This window comes from Myxine glutinosa, chromosome 3, assembly GCF_964187855.1.
Source record: "Myxine glutinosa chromosome 3, kmMyxGlut1.1, whole genome shotgun sequence".
NCBI lineage: Eukaryota > Metazoa > Chordata > Myxini > Myxiniformes > Myxinidae > Myxine > Myxine glutinosa.
In genome coordinates, this window is record NC_136263.1 from 105,096,508 (window position 1) to 105,112,843 (window position 16,336).

At 47.2% G+C, this 16,336-nt stretch overlaps 2 protein-coding genes across 2 annotated transcripts in view; both read left to right on the plus strand.

Moving 5' to 3' along the window:
• LOC137423297 (band 7 protein AGAP004871) overlaps positions 1-16,336 on the plus strand; it is a 90,481-nt gene that overhangs the window by 20,326 nt on the left and 53,819 nt on the right. The window lies entirely within an intron of this gene.
• LOC144891089 (uncharacterized) lies at positions 463-11,607 on the plus strand. Its single transcript, XM_078773474.1, has 3 exons — positions 463-516; positions 9,879-10,493; positions 10,632-11,607. Exons 1-3 carry the CDS (start codon positions 463-465, stop codon positions 11,478-11,480), a joined length of 1,518 nt encoding a protein of 505 aa, XP_078629600.1. The 3' UTR covers positions 11,481-11,607.

Sequence of the window (16,336 nt, forward strand, 5' to 3'; positions counted from 1 at the left end):
CGGGATTCCGGGAGGCCCATATGTGCCAGTTCACGACTGGAGCCACAAAGCACGGGATTCCGGGAGGCCCATATGTGCCAGTTCACGACTGGAGCTACACCAAGCACGGGATTCCGGGAGGCCCATATGTGCCAGTTCACGACTGGAGCCACACCAAGCACGGGATTCCGGGAGGCCCATATGTGCCAGTTCACGACTGGAGCCACACCAAGCACGGGATTCCGGGAGGCCCATATGTGCCAGTTCACGACTGGAGCCACACCAAGCACGGGATTCCGGGAGGCCCATATGTGCCAGTTCACGACTGGAGCCACACCAAGCACGGGATTCCGGGAGGCCCATATGTGCCAGTTTACGACTGGAGCCACACCAAGCATGGGATTCCGGGAGGCCCATATGTGCCAGTTCACGACTGGAACCACACCGAGCACGGTTATCCAGGAGGCCCTTCTCTGCCAGTTCATGACTGGAGCCACACCGAGCACAGGATTCCAGGAGGCCCTTCCGAGGGCACGAGTTTGCATTGTTTGTGCCATCTGGAACACTCCTTGTTTGCAAAGTTCCCTGAAGCCCCTCACCCACTCTTTATTTTACTGTGGACCAATCATCTCTGGCACCCCATCCTACATTTTCCCATATTTCTTTGCTTTTTCATATAAGGGGTGGGGCTTTTGGTTTTTGCGCTCGACTCTTCCTCGGTGATGCTAATAAAGGCTTTAAATGAGATGTTCTTCTTCGTTTGTATGCAGTACAAGGTTGTGGGGTAGCATCATTGGCTGAGGGTATGGCTGTCCCACTGATACATTTCCTTCTGCTTGGTTAGAGCCGGAATTTGGAATTTGTTCATGGTGCCGGTGATAGCTCGCCAACTCTTTGAGAACAACACCTTGGGATCTTTAGCATCCACCAACTAAAGCCGGCAAATTTGAGCTCTTTATAGGAGCTTTGACTATGGATGAATGGGTGAACTTGGGATGAACAGATCCTATTGTCAGCACCACTCCGATATTTTTTATAAACTTTGTTCTGGTGTGGAACTGGGCCATTGTTTCAACATTATCATTTGCTTGTTTCTTTTTACATTTTATACAAATATGCAGGCATCCAGAAGTTAATGCATTTTTTCCAGTAAAAGTAATTATCATGTTCCCATTTGTCGTCTCCCTCTCCCTGATAATCTCTCTCCCTGATAATCTCTCTCTCTCTCTCTCTCTATCTCTATGTCTGTCTGTCTGTCTGTCTGTCATGCTGGTTGTACTGTCATGGCGTCTGCTTGTGGAGGCCTGTGAGTGCTCTGTGTTGGTGCTCCCTTCCCCACCCCTCTGTGTTCCTGTGTCTGTTAGTGGTTTTTTTCCCCCGTGATTCCCATATATACACAAAGAATTAAGTTAAGCACCCCCCCGTTTTTTTACAACCTCGCACATTACAAGGTTGTTGTCGTCAAAACAGTGTAATATACCCATGATATTGCTATATTTTCTGGAGAAGTGATATTATGGTCACATAAAAACATAACAATCATGCCGTTTTCAATATTTTATTCTGAATAATTTAAGGTGAAATTTTTTGGGAATTTTAGGCATATTTTCACCTCAATTTAAGTATGGAGCTATAGGTCCATCACGGACAGTGTGGATGACGTTTATGTTTTCTAACGTACAGTCATTGTTCTGAGAAGACCTCTAGCGATCTTTGCGTCAATAACGTGTGTAGGACCCACGTGATCGGATGGAGCAAGGTGCTGTGACAACCATCCCCTGGCCTGCGTACAGTCCTGACCTGAACCCCCTCGAGCACGTTTGGGACATGTTGGGACGACAAATTGCGAAGATGGTCCCTCCAATAGCCAATCTGGATGAATTGGAACGTGCATTACATCGGGAATGGAACAACCTGCCACAGCAACGCATACGACGGCTTACAGGGTCTATGAGACGTAGGGTTGAGTCAGTGATCCGATCACGTGGGTCCTACACACGTTATTGACGCAAAGATCGCTAGAGGTCTTCTCAGAACAATGACTGTACGTTAGAAAACATAAACGTCATCCACACTGTCCGTGATGGACCTATAGCTCCATACTTAAATTGAGGTGAAAATATGCCTAAAATTCCCAAAAAATTTCACCTTAAATTATTCAGAATAAAATATTGAAAACGGCATGATTGTTATGTTTTTATGTGACCATAATATCACTTCTCCAGAAAATATAGCAATATCATGGGTATATTACACTGTTTTGACGACAACAAACTTGTAATGTGCGAGGTTGTAAAAAAACGGGGGGGTGCTTAACTTAATTCTTTGTGTATATGTTGAGACGGGAGAGAGAGCCGGAGAGCACAGGGTGATTGCTGGTAAGGGTTCGTCGTTTTTGGGCGTCGCTCTATCGGTGTTTGCTCTTTCATCTTAAACCTCTATTTCCTTTTTTTCCTTTCGTTTATCTTTTCTTCAGCTTGTTTTGTCCCCCCCCCCCCCCCCCTTTCCCGAAGTTAGGGAAATCGGAGCGGTCTGTTTACTTCCAATCCCCGAGTTCGGCTAGGGAAGATTATATTATATATTCACTCTCCCCGAGTCGGGGAGGGGTTGTAAGTGCAGCTGTTCCAGCATGGCAGCTGCACTATCTCGATTTACGGCTTTTCAGAGCCTGACCCGTAAGCACGGGTTATTTTGTGTACCTCCGGAACGTGAGGTTAGTGTCGAGGAAGGTTGTCCTCGCGACCGGTCGTGTTGTCGGGATCGACAAGGTTGTTGCCGCTTCGCGGATGAAGAGGCGGATCGTTATTTTTCTGTCCGACGCAGATTGTGTCCCACAAATTGTTGAACAGGGTTTGACAATCGATCCAGGTTTTTTGTCCCCCGTCGCACAGCAGAGCGAAAGGGGGACTATGGTTTTCCCCTCCGTCTGTGTGTCCGTCTGTGCGTGGGTGCGGGCGTGCGTGCGTGCATGCGTGCGGGCGTGCGTGCGTGCATGCGTGCATAAGCGAAGGACCGCATTCGAATTTGGTGTGTGGGTGCAACCCACGTCAAAATCCAAGATGGCCGCCGCCATGTATGTCTGATGCCATGTATGTCTGAACCTTGTGAGCTGAATATCTTGAAAAATAAGCGAAGTACCAACTTTTAATCTGGTGTGTGGGTGTATCTCGGCATAAGGAAGAACGCTGTTGAAAATTGGGTTGCCACGTCAAAATCCAAGATGGCCGCCGCCATATATATGTCTGAACCTTGTGAGCGAAATATCTTGAAAAATAAGCGAAGTACCAACTTCTAATCTGGTGTGTGGGTGTATCTCGGCATAAGGAAGAACTCTGTTTAAAATTGGGTCGCCAAGTCAAAATCCAAGATGGTCGCCGCCATGTATGTCTGAACCTTGTGAGCTGAATATCTTGAAAAATAAGCGAAGTACCAACTTTTAATCTGGTGTGTGGGTGTATCTCGGCATAAGGAAGAACGCTGTTGAAAATTGGGTTGCCACGTCAAAATCCAAGATGGCCGCCGCCATATATATGTCTGAACCTTGTGAGCGAAATATCTTGAAAAATAAGCGAAGTACCAACTTCTAATCTGGTGTGTGGGTGTATCTCGGCATAAGGAAGAACGTTTTGAAAATTGGGTCGCCACGTCAAAATCCAAGATGGCCGCCGCCGTGTATGCCTGAACCTTGTGAGCGAAATATCATATCACAGCATGTTTTCTGCGTCCTCCACTTTGTCAACTCACATCACTTCCCCGACGGGGGACCTAGGCGTAACGCTTGTTTGTTATGGTTTCCCCACTTGATAGCCCAGCAATAAAAGTCGTGATATCCAATTGCCCCCCATTTGTATCCGACGATGTATTAATTTCAAGAGTTATCCCGATATGGTACCATCGTGTCTCGTATCTCTATGATCCCCTTTGGGTCACTGAACAACGATTTAAGACACGTGGTCTCATTCCGGCGGCAAGTGCTTATGATTTTAAAAGATTCCCAGAAGGATTTAAACCTTATAGTAAAATTAAAGCATCAACAGAATGAATATACAGTTTACGTGTCCACCAACGTTTTAAAATGTTTTGGTTGCGGACAATTTGGGCATGTTAAGCATGACTGTCCCCGAAAAGAGAACTCTCCACAAGTACAACCTCCCCTCCGAACCGGGAATAAGCAAGACCTCCACCTTCCCACCACCGATCCAAACCCTCCCACCACCGACCCAAACCCTTCCACCACCGACCCAAGCCTTCCCACCACCGAACCAAGCCTTCCCATCACCGACCCAAACCCTCCCACCACCGACCCAAACCCTTCCACCACCGACCCAAGCCTTCCCACCACCGAACCAAGCCTTCCCACCACCGACCCAAGCCTTCCCACCACCGACCCAAACCCTCCCACCACCGACCCAAACCCTTCCACCACCGACCCAAGCCTTCCCACCACCGAACCAAGCCTTCCCACCACCGAACCAAGCCTTCCCACCACCGACCCAAACCCTCCCACCACCGACCCAAACCCTTCCACCACCGACCCAAGCCTTCCCACCACCGAACCAAGCCTTCCCACCACCGACCCAAGCCTTCCCACCACCGACCCAAACCCTCCCACCACCGACCCAAACCCTTCCACCACCGACCCAAGCCTTCCCACCACCGAACCAAGCCTTCCCACCACCGAACCAAGCCTTCCCACCACCGACCAAAGCCTTCCCACCACCGAACCAAGCCTTCCCACCACCGACCCAAGCCTTCCCACCACCGACCCAAACCTTCCCACCACCGACCCAAGCCTTCCCACCACCGACCCAAACCTTCCCACCACCGACCCAAGCCTTCCCACCCCCGACCCAAGCCTTCCCACCACCGACCCAAGCCTTTCCACCACCGACCCAAGCCTTCCCACCACCGACCCAAACCCTCCCACCACCGACCCAAACCCTTCCACCACCGACCCAAGCCTTCCCACCACCGAACCAAGCCTTCCCACCACCGACCCAAGCCTTTCCACCACCGACCCAAGCCTTCCCACCACCGACCCAAGCCTTCCCACCACCGACCCAAGCCTTCCCACCACCGAACCAAGCCTTCCCACCACCGACCCAAGCCTTCCCACCACCGACCCAAGCCTTCCCACCACTGACCCAAGCCTTCCCACCACCGAACCAAGCCTTCCCACCACCGACCCAAGCCTTCCCACCACCGACCCAAGCCTTCCCACCACTGACCCAAGCCTTCCCACCACCGAACCAAGCCTTCCCACCACCGACCCAAGCCTTCCCACCACCGACCCAAGCCTTCCCACCACCGACCCAAGCCTTCCCACCACTGACCCAAGCCTTTCCACCACCGACCCAAGCCTTCCCACCACCGACCCAAACGTTCCTATCACTGATCCAAGTCTTTCTACCACCGACCCAAGCCTTCCCACCACCGACCCAAACGTTCCTATCACTGATCCACGCCTTCCCACCACCGACCCAAACTTTCCCACCACCGACCCAAGCCTTCCCACCACCGACCCAAACGTTCCTATCACTGATCCAAGCCTTCCCACCACCGACCCAAGCTTTCCCACCACTGACCCAAGCCTTCCCACCACCGACCCAAGCCTTCCCACCACCGACCCAAGCCTTTCCACCACCGACCCAAGCCTTCCCACCACCGACCCAAACGTTCCTATCACTGATCCAAGTCTTTCTACCATCGACCCAAACGTTCCTATCACTGATCCAAGTCTTCCTACCACCGATCCAAGCATCCCCGCCATACCCCCCTCCCCTCCCCTTGAAACAGCCCCCCCCTCTACTGCAGGAACTAATTGCAGCCATCTCTTGTCAATAATAGACCTCACCCCCCAGGCGACATTGTTAAATCACAGCTTATTTCCTGCTACAACTGATCCTATCTCTCCCCCGAGGTAGCCGATGGAAATCCTCCCCGGATGATTACGTCCTCCCCCCAATCCCCTGCAATCTCTTCCCACTAACCAGGACGAGTTTCAATTAGTCTGCCCAAAAGGAAAAAGACATCTGCAAACAACAGATGAAAACGGTCATCTCTTTAAAAAACCCACAACTGAAAACCGACAGCCCCTCCCCCCTGCCCCAGATTTGGCCCTCCTCACAGAAAATCGTTTCTCGGTATTGGAGGACATAGATGTGGATTGATATGGTTGAACCGCAAAAATTAGTACCTCCCCCCCCCCCCCTCCCCTGAAGATGGCTCATTTCTCTGCCTCCCAACCCCTCCCTCTATGGACTATGCCCCATCCGATAATGTGGAAGGATGTGATGACGGTGAGGAAGTAAATGATGAAAACCAGTATGACAGATCATCTGAGCCATCTGATATAGATTTTTTTTGTTTGTTTTTGTATGCAGAATTGAGGCTCGTGAAAGAGCTAACATTTATCAAACAAACAAATAAAACAAACAAGCAAACAAAGTATATAAAAAGGGGAGCGGTAGACAAGATGGGGAGAGAAGGGGAAGCACACAAACACAACATTTGAGAGCAGGGACATCGGGAGATGTGTGGGAGGGAGAGGGCCAGGGGGGAGGCAGGATAGGTATAAAACGCAAGGACACCAAGGACTTCCAGGAAAGAAGTTGGTATTTCAAAAAAGTGTATTTGGGGTGAAATTAGCAGGGGTAGAAAAGATCAAGGTTTTGGATGGGGGAAGATAAGACATGGTGGTGAACAGCTGTTTTAAAGACCTGGAGGGAGGAGTGGGATTGAAGAGAGTGAGGGAGTTTGTTCCAGAGGCGGGAGAAAAGAGGAATGAAGGAGTGAAGGTGAGCAGAGAGTCTTGATTTTGGCAGTTTGACCATGAGAGGGTTGCAGGCAGATCTTGTGCGACCTGTAGGAATATTTGGGGGACAGAGCCCAGAGAGAGCTGGGGGAGCAAGGCCGGAGAGGAGTCGGTAGAAGACGGAAAGACCACCAACCTGCCTGCGGTGAGTAAGTGAAGGGCCCTCGGAGATAGCGTCATCGTGGGAGATTCCAATGATTCTGAAAAATGTTAACTTAAGTTAAAAATGTTAAGAAGATGACTCTGTGAGTGAATGTGGCGGCCTTAAGGAAGAAGGAACCCCTCCAATCCCTCCCTCTGAGATAAAAATGTTTCTTAAGGGCACATTCCGAAAAAGGAATGTTGTTATATAGTCTAGTAGGAAGACTAGGTCCCCCTGCACCCCCCGGAGATATACTTCTAATCAGTGTTTCTAGATTGGAAAAAATGTGTAGAAAATGACTAGCTATGGCCCCAAGCTGAAAAAATGTCCCACATACCATTTTTATGCAAATTACTGCTGCCATTATCAAAAAAACGATTTTTGACATATCTCAGCCAATATTGCAGATAATTGAAAAATGAAGGTGTCTAGACCCATGTTTTGAAGGGCATAGATCATGATAGAACTATTCATAACATGATTACATGTGTCTATGGTATACTAGTATGCATATTAATGCTGTAATTACAAAATAATCAGTTTTACAAATGATAAGGATACGTTAATACTGCAGATAACTTAACATGGTACATAAGGGGTCTAAACCCAGGTATTTTCAAGGTTAAATGTCAACAAGATGCTCCTGAGTCTTGCATAGGGGCGGGACATTGGCAGTAACATTGGTACCACTCAACTTTTCTTCCCACCATTGACTTTGTATTGCGAGAGATTTTCACTTGCTTATTTAAAGGTTTCTCACCCAGCCCACGTAAAATCTACCAACTCCTGCTGTTAACTCCCAAACATATTTTTTTATGTTATCCAATCACAGTGCAGAAATGACAGACTAGAGATCCAAATTAGTGCTGCTATAGCTGCCATTTTACATTTCCATCCATGTAACATGCGCGCTCGCGCGCTCGTATCAATTGGTAATGTCGCGCGCTCGTATCAATTGGTAACGTTGATGTTATTGAATACCTCAGTTGAAAGTTCAGTCTTCCATTCCATCTGTGTGTTGTTCTTGGTATTCATCCTCCAATCTAGCCAGGTAAGATGCTAACTATAATGTTACTCACACTCTTGACTTCAGTTTCTGCATGAAATCATAAACAGGCAGAATAACAGCTGAGCCAGCTAGCACCATGTTAGCTAACGTTAAAGCTAGCCTCATCTATGTACAGTATGTTCCTAATGTCGGTGTAACTTAAACTTTTGTTAATGCCAAACATGAGACATATCTGTTGACTTCTGTATATGAATTGAACCAGAAAGAGGCACGACAGCTGAGCTAGCTACAGTAACTTAGCACAATGTTTCATTGGCCTAGATAGCTAACGTTAGTGTGGAAGAATTTAGATGTTTTAGCTATTAGCACTTTTGATGCCACTAAACATGGTTTAGTCAGCTAAAAAGTACCCTAGTGTAGAACATGACTCAGAACCTCTGTTACCTCACTGAAAACTCAGAGCCTCCTTTCACAGGCACTTTTAACATCATTCGTGATTTCTTATTTGTCATTTAACAGTGATGGTAGACATCGACCACAAGCATGCCCAAAAGAAAACGGAGTGTAGAACCTGCAGCCCAAAGCTCTCCTCCTACATGCATCCTTCATGTACCATCCATGTCTGATCATGGGGATTTCACGCCCCTCCGTAAAATTAAAGGATCTGCTTCAGAAAAACTGCAACTGCTTCAAAAGATCCGGGATAGACGTCTCAACCAACCGCATGACTCCCCATGTCGTATGCAATCAGTATGTGATCAGATCCCGGCAACTCTTCCTGATGACCTAGAAAGAGTAGGATATCACAGCAAGTGTTATAAGCACTTTGTCCGCCACTTTCATCGTCTGGGAGATGATACAGAACCAGGGCCATCAACCTCATCATGGCATCACTCTCCTCGTAAACCAGGAGGTTCTGCTGAACCCATCTTCCCGCCAGAGTGTATATTTTGTGAGAAAGTTGAGACCAAAGATGCTCATCGCAATACTGAGAGGCCTACAACCTTCCCATCCTTTAAAAACAAAGAAAATGCATGGGAGCAAATCGAAACACGGGCTGAGAAAATGGGTCTCTATCGACTCCATCGAAAGGTGAAAAACAAAGACCTCTTTGCATGTGAGGCCAAACACCATCCGTCATGTTTTAAAGCTTTCCGCACAGCATTCTACAACTATGAGCGTGCGATTCACAGAGCCGAAGCACCAAAGGAGCAGGCTTGCATGTCAGCCGCCCATGAAAAGGCATTCAACTCAGTACTGGAACACATTCAAACCCAGGTCATCCAGCAGAATAAAGTTCTACAGCTTTCTTCCTTGCGCTTGCTCTATGTCGAGGAACTGAAACTGAATGGATATGAGAACTCAAATTATCGGTCAGAGAAACTACTGAAACGCCTACAGAATGACCCAATCAAGGAGCATATCCACTTCACGAAGGTTGATCATGACAAATGTGATGTCATTTCTTTCTGGCTTGTGCACAGCTCAAACATAACAGTTTCCAATGCTCTCGCACGAGCATTCACACTCGGAAGCACAAACAAGAACCAAAATGTTGCCCTCCAACTTCGCCAGGGTATTCTACAGGCTTTCAGAGAGTGTAAAGACCAACCATGGCCACCAACAGCTGAAGACATGGAGCTCAATCCTGAAGACATCCTACCTCCAGACCTTGTCCGCTTTCTCAGCGTGCTAATGACTGGCAAGGAGGGCATCGAGACAGAAAAGGTGAAGCGTCTGGTCTTCTCCATTGGACAAGATCTGTGCCGTGCAGTGTCAGATGGAAAATGGAAGTTACCAAAGCACATTCTCCTCTGTGTGACTGTAAGGCACCTGTTCCGAAGCAAACAGCTCACCACAATACTACACAGGCTTGGACACTCTGAGAGCTACGATTTCGCCTTTCGTCAACCAATCACCATTTATCATTCCAGGTCATCCAGTATCAGGAGCAAAGCAACCTTGCATTCCTGCTCCTTGTCAAGTCTCAGAGTCAAGATGAGCCATTAGACCTGGGAGAACTCATGAAGTACTGCCTGATGCCAGTGCCTCCTAGCCTTGGGACACCAGATGGGTTCTTCTGCAAAACCAACAAAGCCTCCATTCTGCACTACCTTTTAGAGGACACCACACCACAAGATCTGCAATACCCCAAGGATGCCCTGTTCATCCAGGATGGAATGGCGCTGCTGCATACCCTTGCCAACCTTCCCCCAACATGTGGTGAGATATGCTTGCAGGTGCTTGATCAGATGGTGGCCAAGCAGCACTTTCTGTTCTCCACTGACAGTTACCATCCTGAGTCAATCAAAGCGCAGGAAAGGCTGAGGCGGGGCAGCTCAGAGAAGATCATTCTGGCTGGACCAGCAACCAGGAAGCCATATGACTTCAAAATGTTCCTTGCAAATGACGACAACAAAAAGCAGATGTGCCAGCTTCTTCTGAAAGTGTGGAGTGGACAAGAGGCAGCTACCAGGCTGGAGAGAACAGAGATGGCTGTGCTGATCGTGGAGGGGAAGGCCCACCAACTTGCCTCAACGAATGGCAAGGTAAAATTGAAAGCCCTTCGTGAATGGCGATTCAATTTGTAATTTTTCCTGAAAAAAAGGTGATTACCTGTGATGTTTGTCTAGATCTGAAACTGGCAGTGACTGGTGATTGAAATGCGGTGCCTTTTTGTGTTTCAGGTCGAGGTACGTGAACTCCCCACGATCTACAGCAACCAGGAAGAGACTGATACCAGGGTGGTTCTGTACCTCCATCATGCTGCTACCATCGGATACAAGAACGCTGTAGTCAGAACACCGGACACAGACATCCTCCTGATCCTGCTCCACCATGCCCACAACATCAAGCTGACGGTGTACCTGGATACAGGGTCAGGGAAGCATCGCCAACTTGTCAACGTCTCTGAGCTGGCAGAATCCCTGGGAGAGGACTACTGTGCCACTCTCCTGGGGTACTATGTGTTCAGCGGAGAAGACTGCACCAGTGCCTTCAAAGGGAAGGGAAAAGTCGGGCCCTTGAAAAAGCTGGAGAAGAATCCCAGGTTTCACAGGGCATTCGGTGAACTGGGTGACAACTGGGATGCCAACCCTGAGGTGGAGAGGCAGTTAGAAAAATTCACCTGTGTGATGTACGGCCAGAGTCGCGAGTCATCAGTGGACATTGTCCGTGCCAAGCTGCTACGAAAAATGGTGGGAGAGGACAAGACCCTCACATCCAAGTCCAAGGTTGATCTGGCTCGCCTTCCTCCATGCCAGTCTGCCCTGAAGCCGCACATCCAGCGTGTGAACCACCGCGTAGCATTGTACAAAAGAGCCGATCAACCTATCATCGAAAAGCCAAAACCTTATGAGGAGCAAGGATGGATAAGGACTGATGAAGGACTGTTGAAACCAATGTGGTCCAGTGGTCCCATCCTACCAACCTCACTGGTGGATCTTCTGAACACAGGAGAGCACGAAGAGGAGGAGGAAGAGGAAGGAGAAGAAGAGTTTGACTCAGACGATTTCGATGAAAATGATGATGACTGACTCAGTGTAGAATCACTAATGCTAATGATGTTTATCTAAAACAAGCAAGAGAAGAGTGGTCACATTGAGTGCTAGGACTATTTTGACAGTTGTAATATTTAGAAAAATAAAACTTTGTGTTAACGTCTGTGTAGACGGACCTTAATATGAGTCTATTATTTCGTAAAACTGTGATTATTTTGTAAATAAAGCACTAATTAGCATACTAGTATACCATAGACACATGTAATCATGTTATGAATAGTTCTATCATGATCTATGCCCTTCAAAACATGGGTCTAGACACCTTCATTTTTCAATTATCTGCAATATTGGCTGAGATATGTCAAAAATCGTTTTTTTGATAATGGCAGCAGTAATTTGCATAGAAATGGTATGTGGGACATTTTTTCAGCTTGGGGCCATAGCTAGTCATTTTCTACACATTTTTTCCAATCTAGAAACACTGATTAGAAGTATATCTCCGGGGGGTGCAGGGGGACCTAGTCTTCCTACTAGACTAATAGGAACCTTTTTTCCGGAGGTGCCTGATTTTGTACATTCCGCTAGATTTCTCGTAAAACGGCCCCATGTTTTTAATTTCAATTCCTCCCAACGTCACCGGTTAAAGAAGTGTATACAAAAAGCTAAGAATGAACTGCTATCAAAAAATTCAATGGTTGTGACTCGTCCTTGTGTTTGTAATGAGTTTTTCGATTTGTAGCTTGAATATTAACGGAGGATGTAGCTCTGTCCGTAAAGTTCAAGTAAGAAATTTTTTATTACAGAAGAAAGTTGACATTGCCCTTTTACAAGAGACCCATGCCAACGACTGCTGTGTCGCAGAGTGGTGTAGGCTCTTCCCTGGCCTTTCCTTTTTTTAGTAACAGTGACTCCCGTAAAGGCGGTATAGCAATAATTCTTAGCCCTTCCTTTTCCCCTTCATTGCTTAAATTTAACGAAATACAAAAGGGATCTCTAGCATCCCTGGAATTCCACTACTGTGGAAAATTGTATACCATTTTAAATATCTATGCCCCAAGTATGCCTGTAGCTAGGCGAGATTTTAAAAATAACCTTGGGACACACCTAACTTCCCTCGACAGCCAAAATGCCCTAAAAGACCAAGACAATCATGTTTGTATTGGTGGAAATTTTAATTGCACCCTCCAACCCCAGCTAGACAGGAACAGTGCAGAGCCCCATCCTGCTGCCACAACCCCCCTCACCAAATTTTTAAAACAAATGAATTTCACAGATATATGTCGGGTACAGCACCCATCAATCAGGCAATACACATGGTGTCGATGCATTCAAAATAATATTGTACTTGCTCGCTTGGACAAGTTTTATGTCAATCCTCCACTTGAACGCCTTGTTCTGTCATCCCAAATTTGCCCATCAGGATTCTTGGACCACAGCGCAACATGTCTCAAAATTTCTGCCCCCTGCTCGAAACACAAGAGTGCTTTTTGGAAATTTAACAATAATTTACTTGATGATAGTACCTTTAAGGACATTTTTCTGGAAATTTGGAATATCCTGGTTGCCTCCCAAGGGAATTTCCCAAACCTCAGACAATGGTGGGATAATGCCAAAACGCACATCAGACTGTTCTGCCAACAATATCGTGCGTATGGTGTCCAAGACGAAAACAAACCCACAACCTTACTTGAAGATGAAATCCTGGAATTACTGGAACAGCTCCAGGGAACTGCAAGTGTGAGCCACCAGAAAATGAGTCAGCAAATTCATGGAAAAACGGCCTTGCTGAATTCCATATCTGAAAGGTGAGCGCAAGATGCTTTCTTGCGCCTGATGATGAGGTACATACACAACCTTGATGCTCCAACCAAATTCTTCTTCAGCCTTAAAAGGGGGGCCTCTTCGTCAATGATTACACGCTTGCTGCATGATGGGAAACTCCTTTATGAAGATGGCAGAATCAGGGAATGTGCCCGGAAACATTTTAAGCAACAGTATATGTGGCATGACATTAACCAGGAGGCAATATCTGAACTTATTTCTAACCTTCCAACATTGGCGGGGGATCAGAAGCAGCAGTTGGAGGATCCTCTTAGTTTACCTGAGCTCACCGCTGCCTTGAAGGCCTTGGAACCGGATAAAGCCCCTGGACTGGATGGGCTGACCAGCGAATTTTTCCAGTGTTTTTGGGACGCCATTGGACCTCACCTATTGCAGGTATTGAATGAATGTTTAGAGGGCAGACAACTGCTGTGGAGGTGCCGGAGAGCAGTCACCACTTTAATTCCTAAGAAAGCAGACACTCGACTTATAGAGAATTGGCGTCCTATTTCTGTTTTATGTACGGATTATAAAATTTTAGCCAAAGCCTTTTCTAATCGAATGAAACCTTTTATGAATGTACTAATAGGAGAACATCAATCCTTTTGTATTCCTGGACATACTATTTTTAATAATGTCTTTCTTATCCGTGATACCATTCGGTTTTGTAACAATTTTAACAAGAATGTTGGTCTGTTTTTCATTGACCAAGGAAAAGCCTTTGATTGTATTGACCACATGTACCTTTTTAGAGTTTTGGAGAATTTCGGTTTTGGGCCTATTTTTATCTCATATGTTAGGCTTTTGTATTGTAATATATCCAGCGTTCTTAAAATTAATCAAGTATTGTGTAGCCCCATTGCTGTGCAACGGGGAGTATGGCAAGGTTTCCCGCTATCTGGACTTTTATACTCTCTTGCCATCGAACCTCTTCTGCTCCAATTACGTACGCACATTTCTGGCTTCACTGGATCAATTCTTACCACACCGCTAAAAGTCTCTGCTTATGCAGATGACGTTTGTATTTTTGTAAAAAATAGTGCTGATGTCACTGCGGTGGCTCAGGCATTTTTTTTTTTTTTTTTTTGTATACAAGATCGAGGCTCGTGAAAGAGCTAACATTAATCACACAAAAAGACAAACCGACACACAAAACACAAAAAACAAGGGGAGCGGCAGACAAGATGGGGAGAGAGGGGGAAGGACACAAACACAACATTTGAGAGCAGGGACATCGGGAGGACTTGGGGGGAGGTGGGAGAGGAATAAAACATATGAACACTGCAAGGACTCTGGGGTGAATTACCGGGGGTAGAAAAGATCAAGGTTTTCGATGGGAGAAGATAAGAGATGGTGGTGAACAGCTGTTTTAAAGACCTGGAGGGAGGAGTGGGATTGAAGGGAGTGGGGGAGTTTGTTCCAGAGGCAGTAGAAAAGGGGAATGAAAGAGTGAAGGTGAGCAGAAAGCCTAGACTTTGGCAGTTTAACCATAAGAGGGTTGCAGGCACATCTTGTGCGACCTGAAGGAATATTGGGGGACAGAGCACAGAGAGAGCTGGGGGAGCAAGGCCGGAGAGGAGTCGGTAGAAGACAGAAAGACCACCAACATGCCTGCGGTGAGTGAGTGAAAGGCCCTCGGAGTTGACTACATCGCAGGAGATTCCAATGATTCTGAAAGCTTTGGCCTCAACAGCGTGAAGCCGAGCAAGGTGTGAGGCAGGAGCACCAGCCCAGAGGGGGGAACAGTATTCCATTGAGCTGCGGATGAAAGCCTTGTATGTGGTGAGGAGCTCAGGTGTGCCAAGGAAGGACTTTGCACGACGGAGGATGCCCAGTCAGCGACTGGCTTTGGAGGCCAGCTTGGAAATGTGGTTTTCCCAAGAAAGATCATGGCAGATAGTGAGACCCAAAAGCTTGAGCGACAGAACTTCTTGGAGAGGATTGTTGAGAAAGTAGATGGGAGGGTTGGCCAGTCGGTCCTTTCGGAGAGACATTGTAAGAGTGTGAGATTTGTCAGGATTGAAAGACATGTTCCACTTGTTTGACCAGTCTGTGATTTTGTCCAGGTCTGCAGAGAGTGAGGAGGCTGCAGACTGCTGATCTGAGGGATGAGGAATGGAGCGGCAGATAGTGGAGTCATCAGCAAAGAGATAGAGAGGATTTTCCAGAGAGTCGGAGAGATCATTGATGAAGACCAGAAATAGCACAGGGCCCAGAACACTACCTTGGGGAACTCCAGCCAGAACAGGAAGGGAAGATGAGAGAAATCCATTCAGGGCCACACGTTGCCTACAACCAGAGAGGAAATCCGCAAGCCATGAGTGGAGATTTCCCTGAATACCATAGGAGGTGAGTTTGGTGAGCAGAGCTGGGTGCCAGACCGTATCGAAGGCACGTGATATGTCAAGTGAGACAGCTCTGATTTCCTGTTTGGCATTGAGGACCTCCATCCATTGTTGAGACAGCAGAAGCAACATGTCCAGAGTAGAATGACCTGGTCTGAATCCAAATTGATGATCAGAGATCAAGCCATTGGAGAAGAGGAAGGATTTGATATCCGAAGCAATGATGGATTCCATGACTTTGCTGATAATTGGGAGCAGGCTGATTGGTCTGTAGTTGCAAGGATCTGTTTTTGCACCTTTTTTGTGTAAAGCGGTAATGTTTGCTGATTTCCAAGATGCTGGCAGATGACCTTGAGCAAAAGAGAGGGTGAAAAGAACAGAGAGAGGGTGAGATAGAGCAGCAGAGCAGGATTTTAGGACCCGAGGGCTGATGCCATCTGGTCCAGTTGCAGAATCAGAGTCGAGGTTTGATAAAAACTTCTCCACCTTGTCAGGAGAGAAGGACACAGAGTCCAGGAGCAGTTGGGTTCGACTGGGAAAGGTGGGAACAGAGAGAGATGGGTTTGGGACACAAGATTTTGAGGCAAACACAGAGTTGAGGCATTCGGCTTTGTCACGTGCGGTGTCAACTGTGTAGCCATTTGAGGTAAGGGAGGGGATGGAGGGGGAACAAACACCAGAAACGGATTTGACCAGACGCCACCAGGATTTGGAGGAAGGAGACAG

Bases quoted from the DNA above. Each gene is read 5' to 3' on its own strand.
- LOC144891089 (XM_078773474.1), top strand. From the start codon at position 463: ATGACTGGAGCCACACCGAGCACAGGATTCCAGGAGGCCCTTCCGAGG. The intron at 517-9,878 runs GTTTGCATTGTT...TTATCATTCCAG, and splicing joins AGGCCCTTCCGAGGGCACGA to GTCATCCAGTATCAGGAGCA. The intron at 10,494-10,631 runs GTAAAATTGAAA...TTTGTGTTTCAG, and splicing joins TTGCCTCAACGAATGGCAAG to GTCGAGGTACGTGAACTCCC.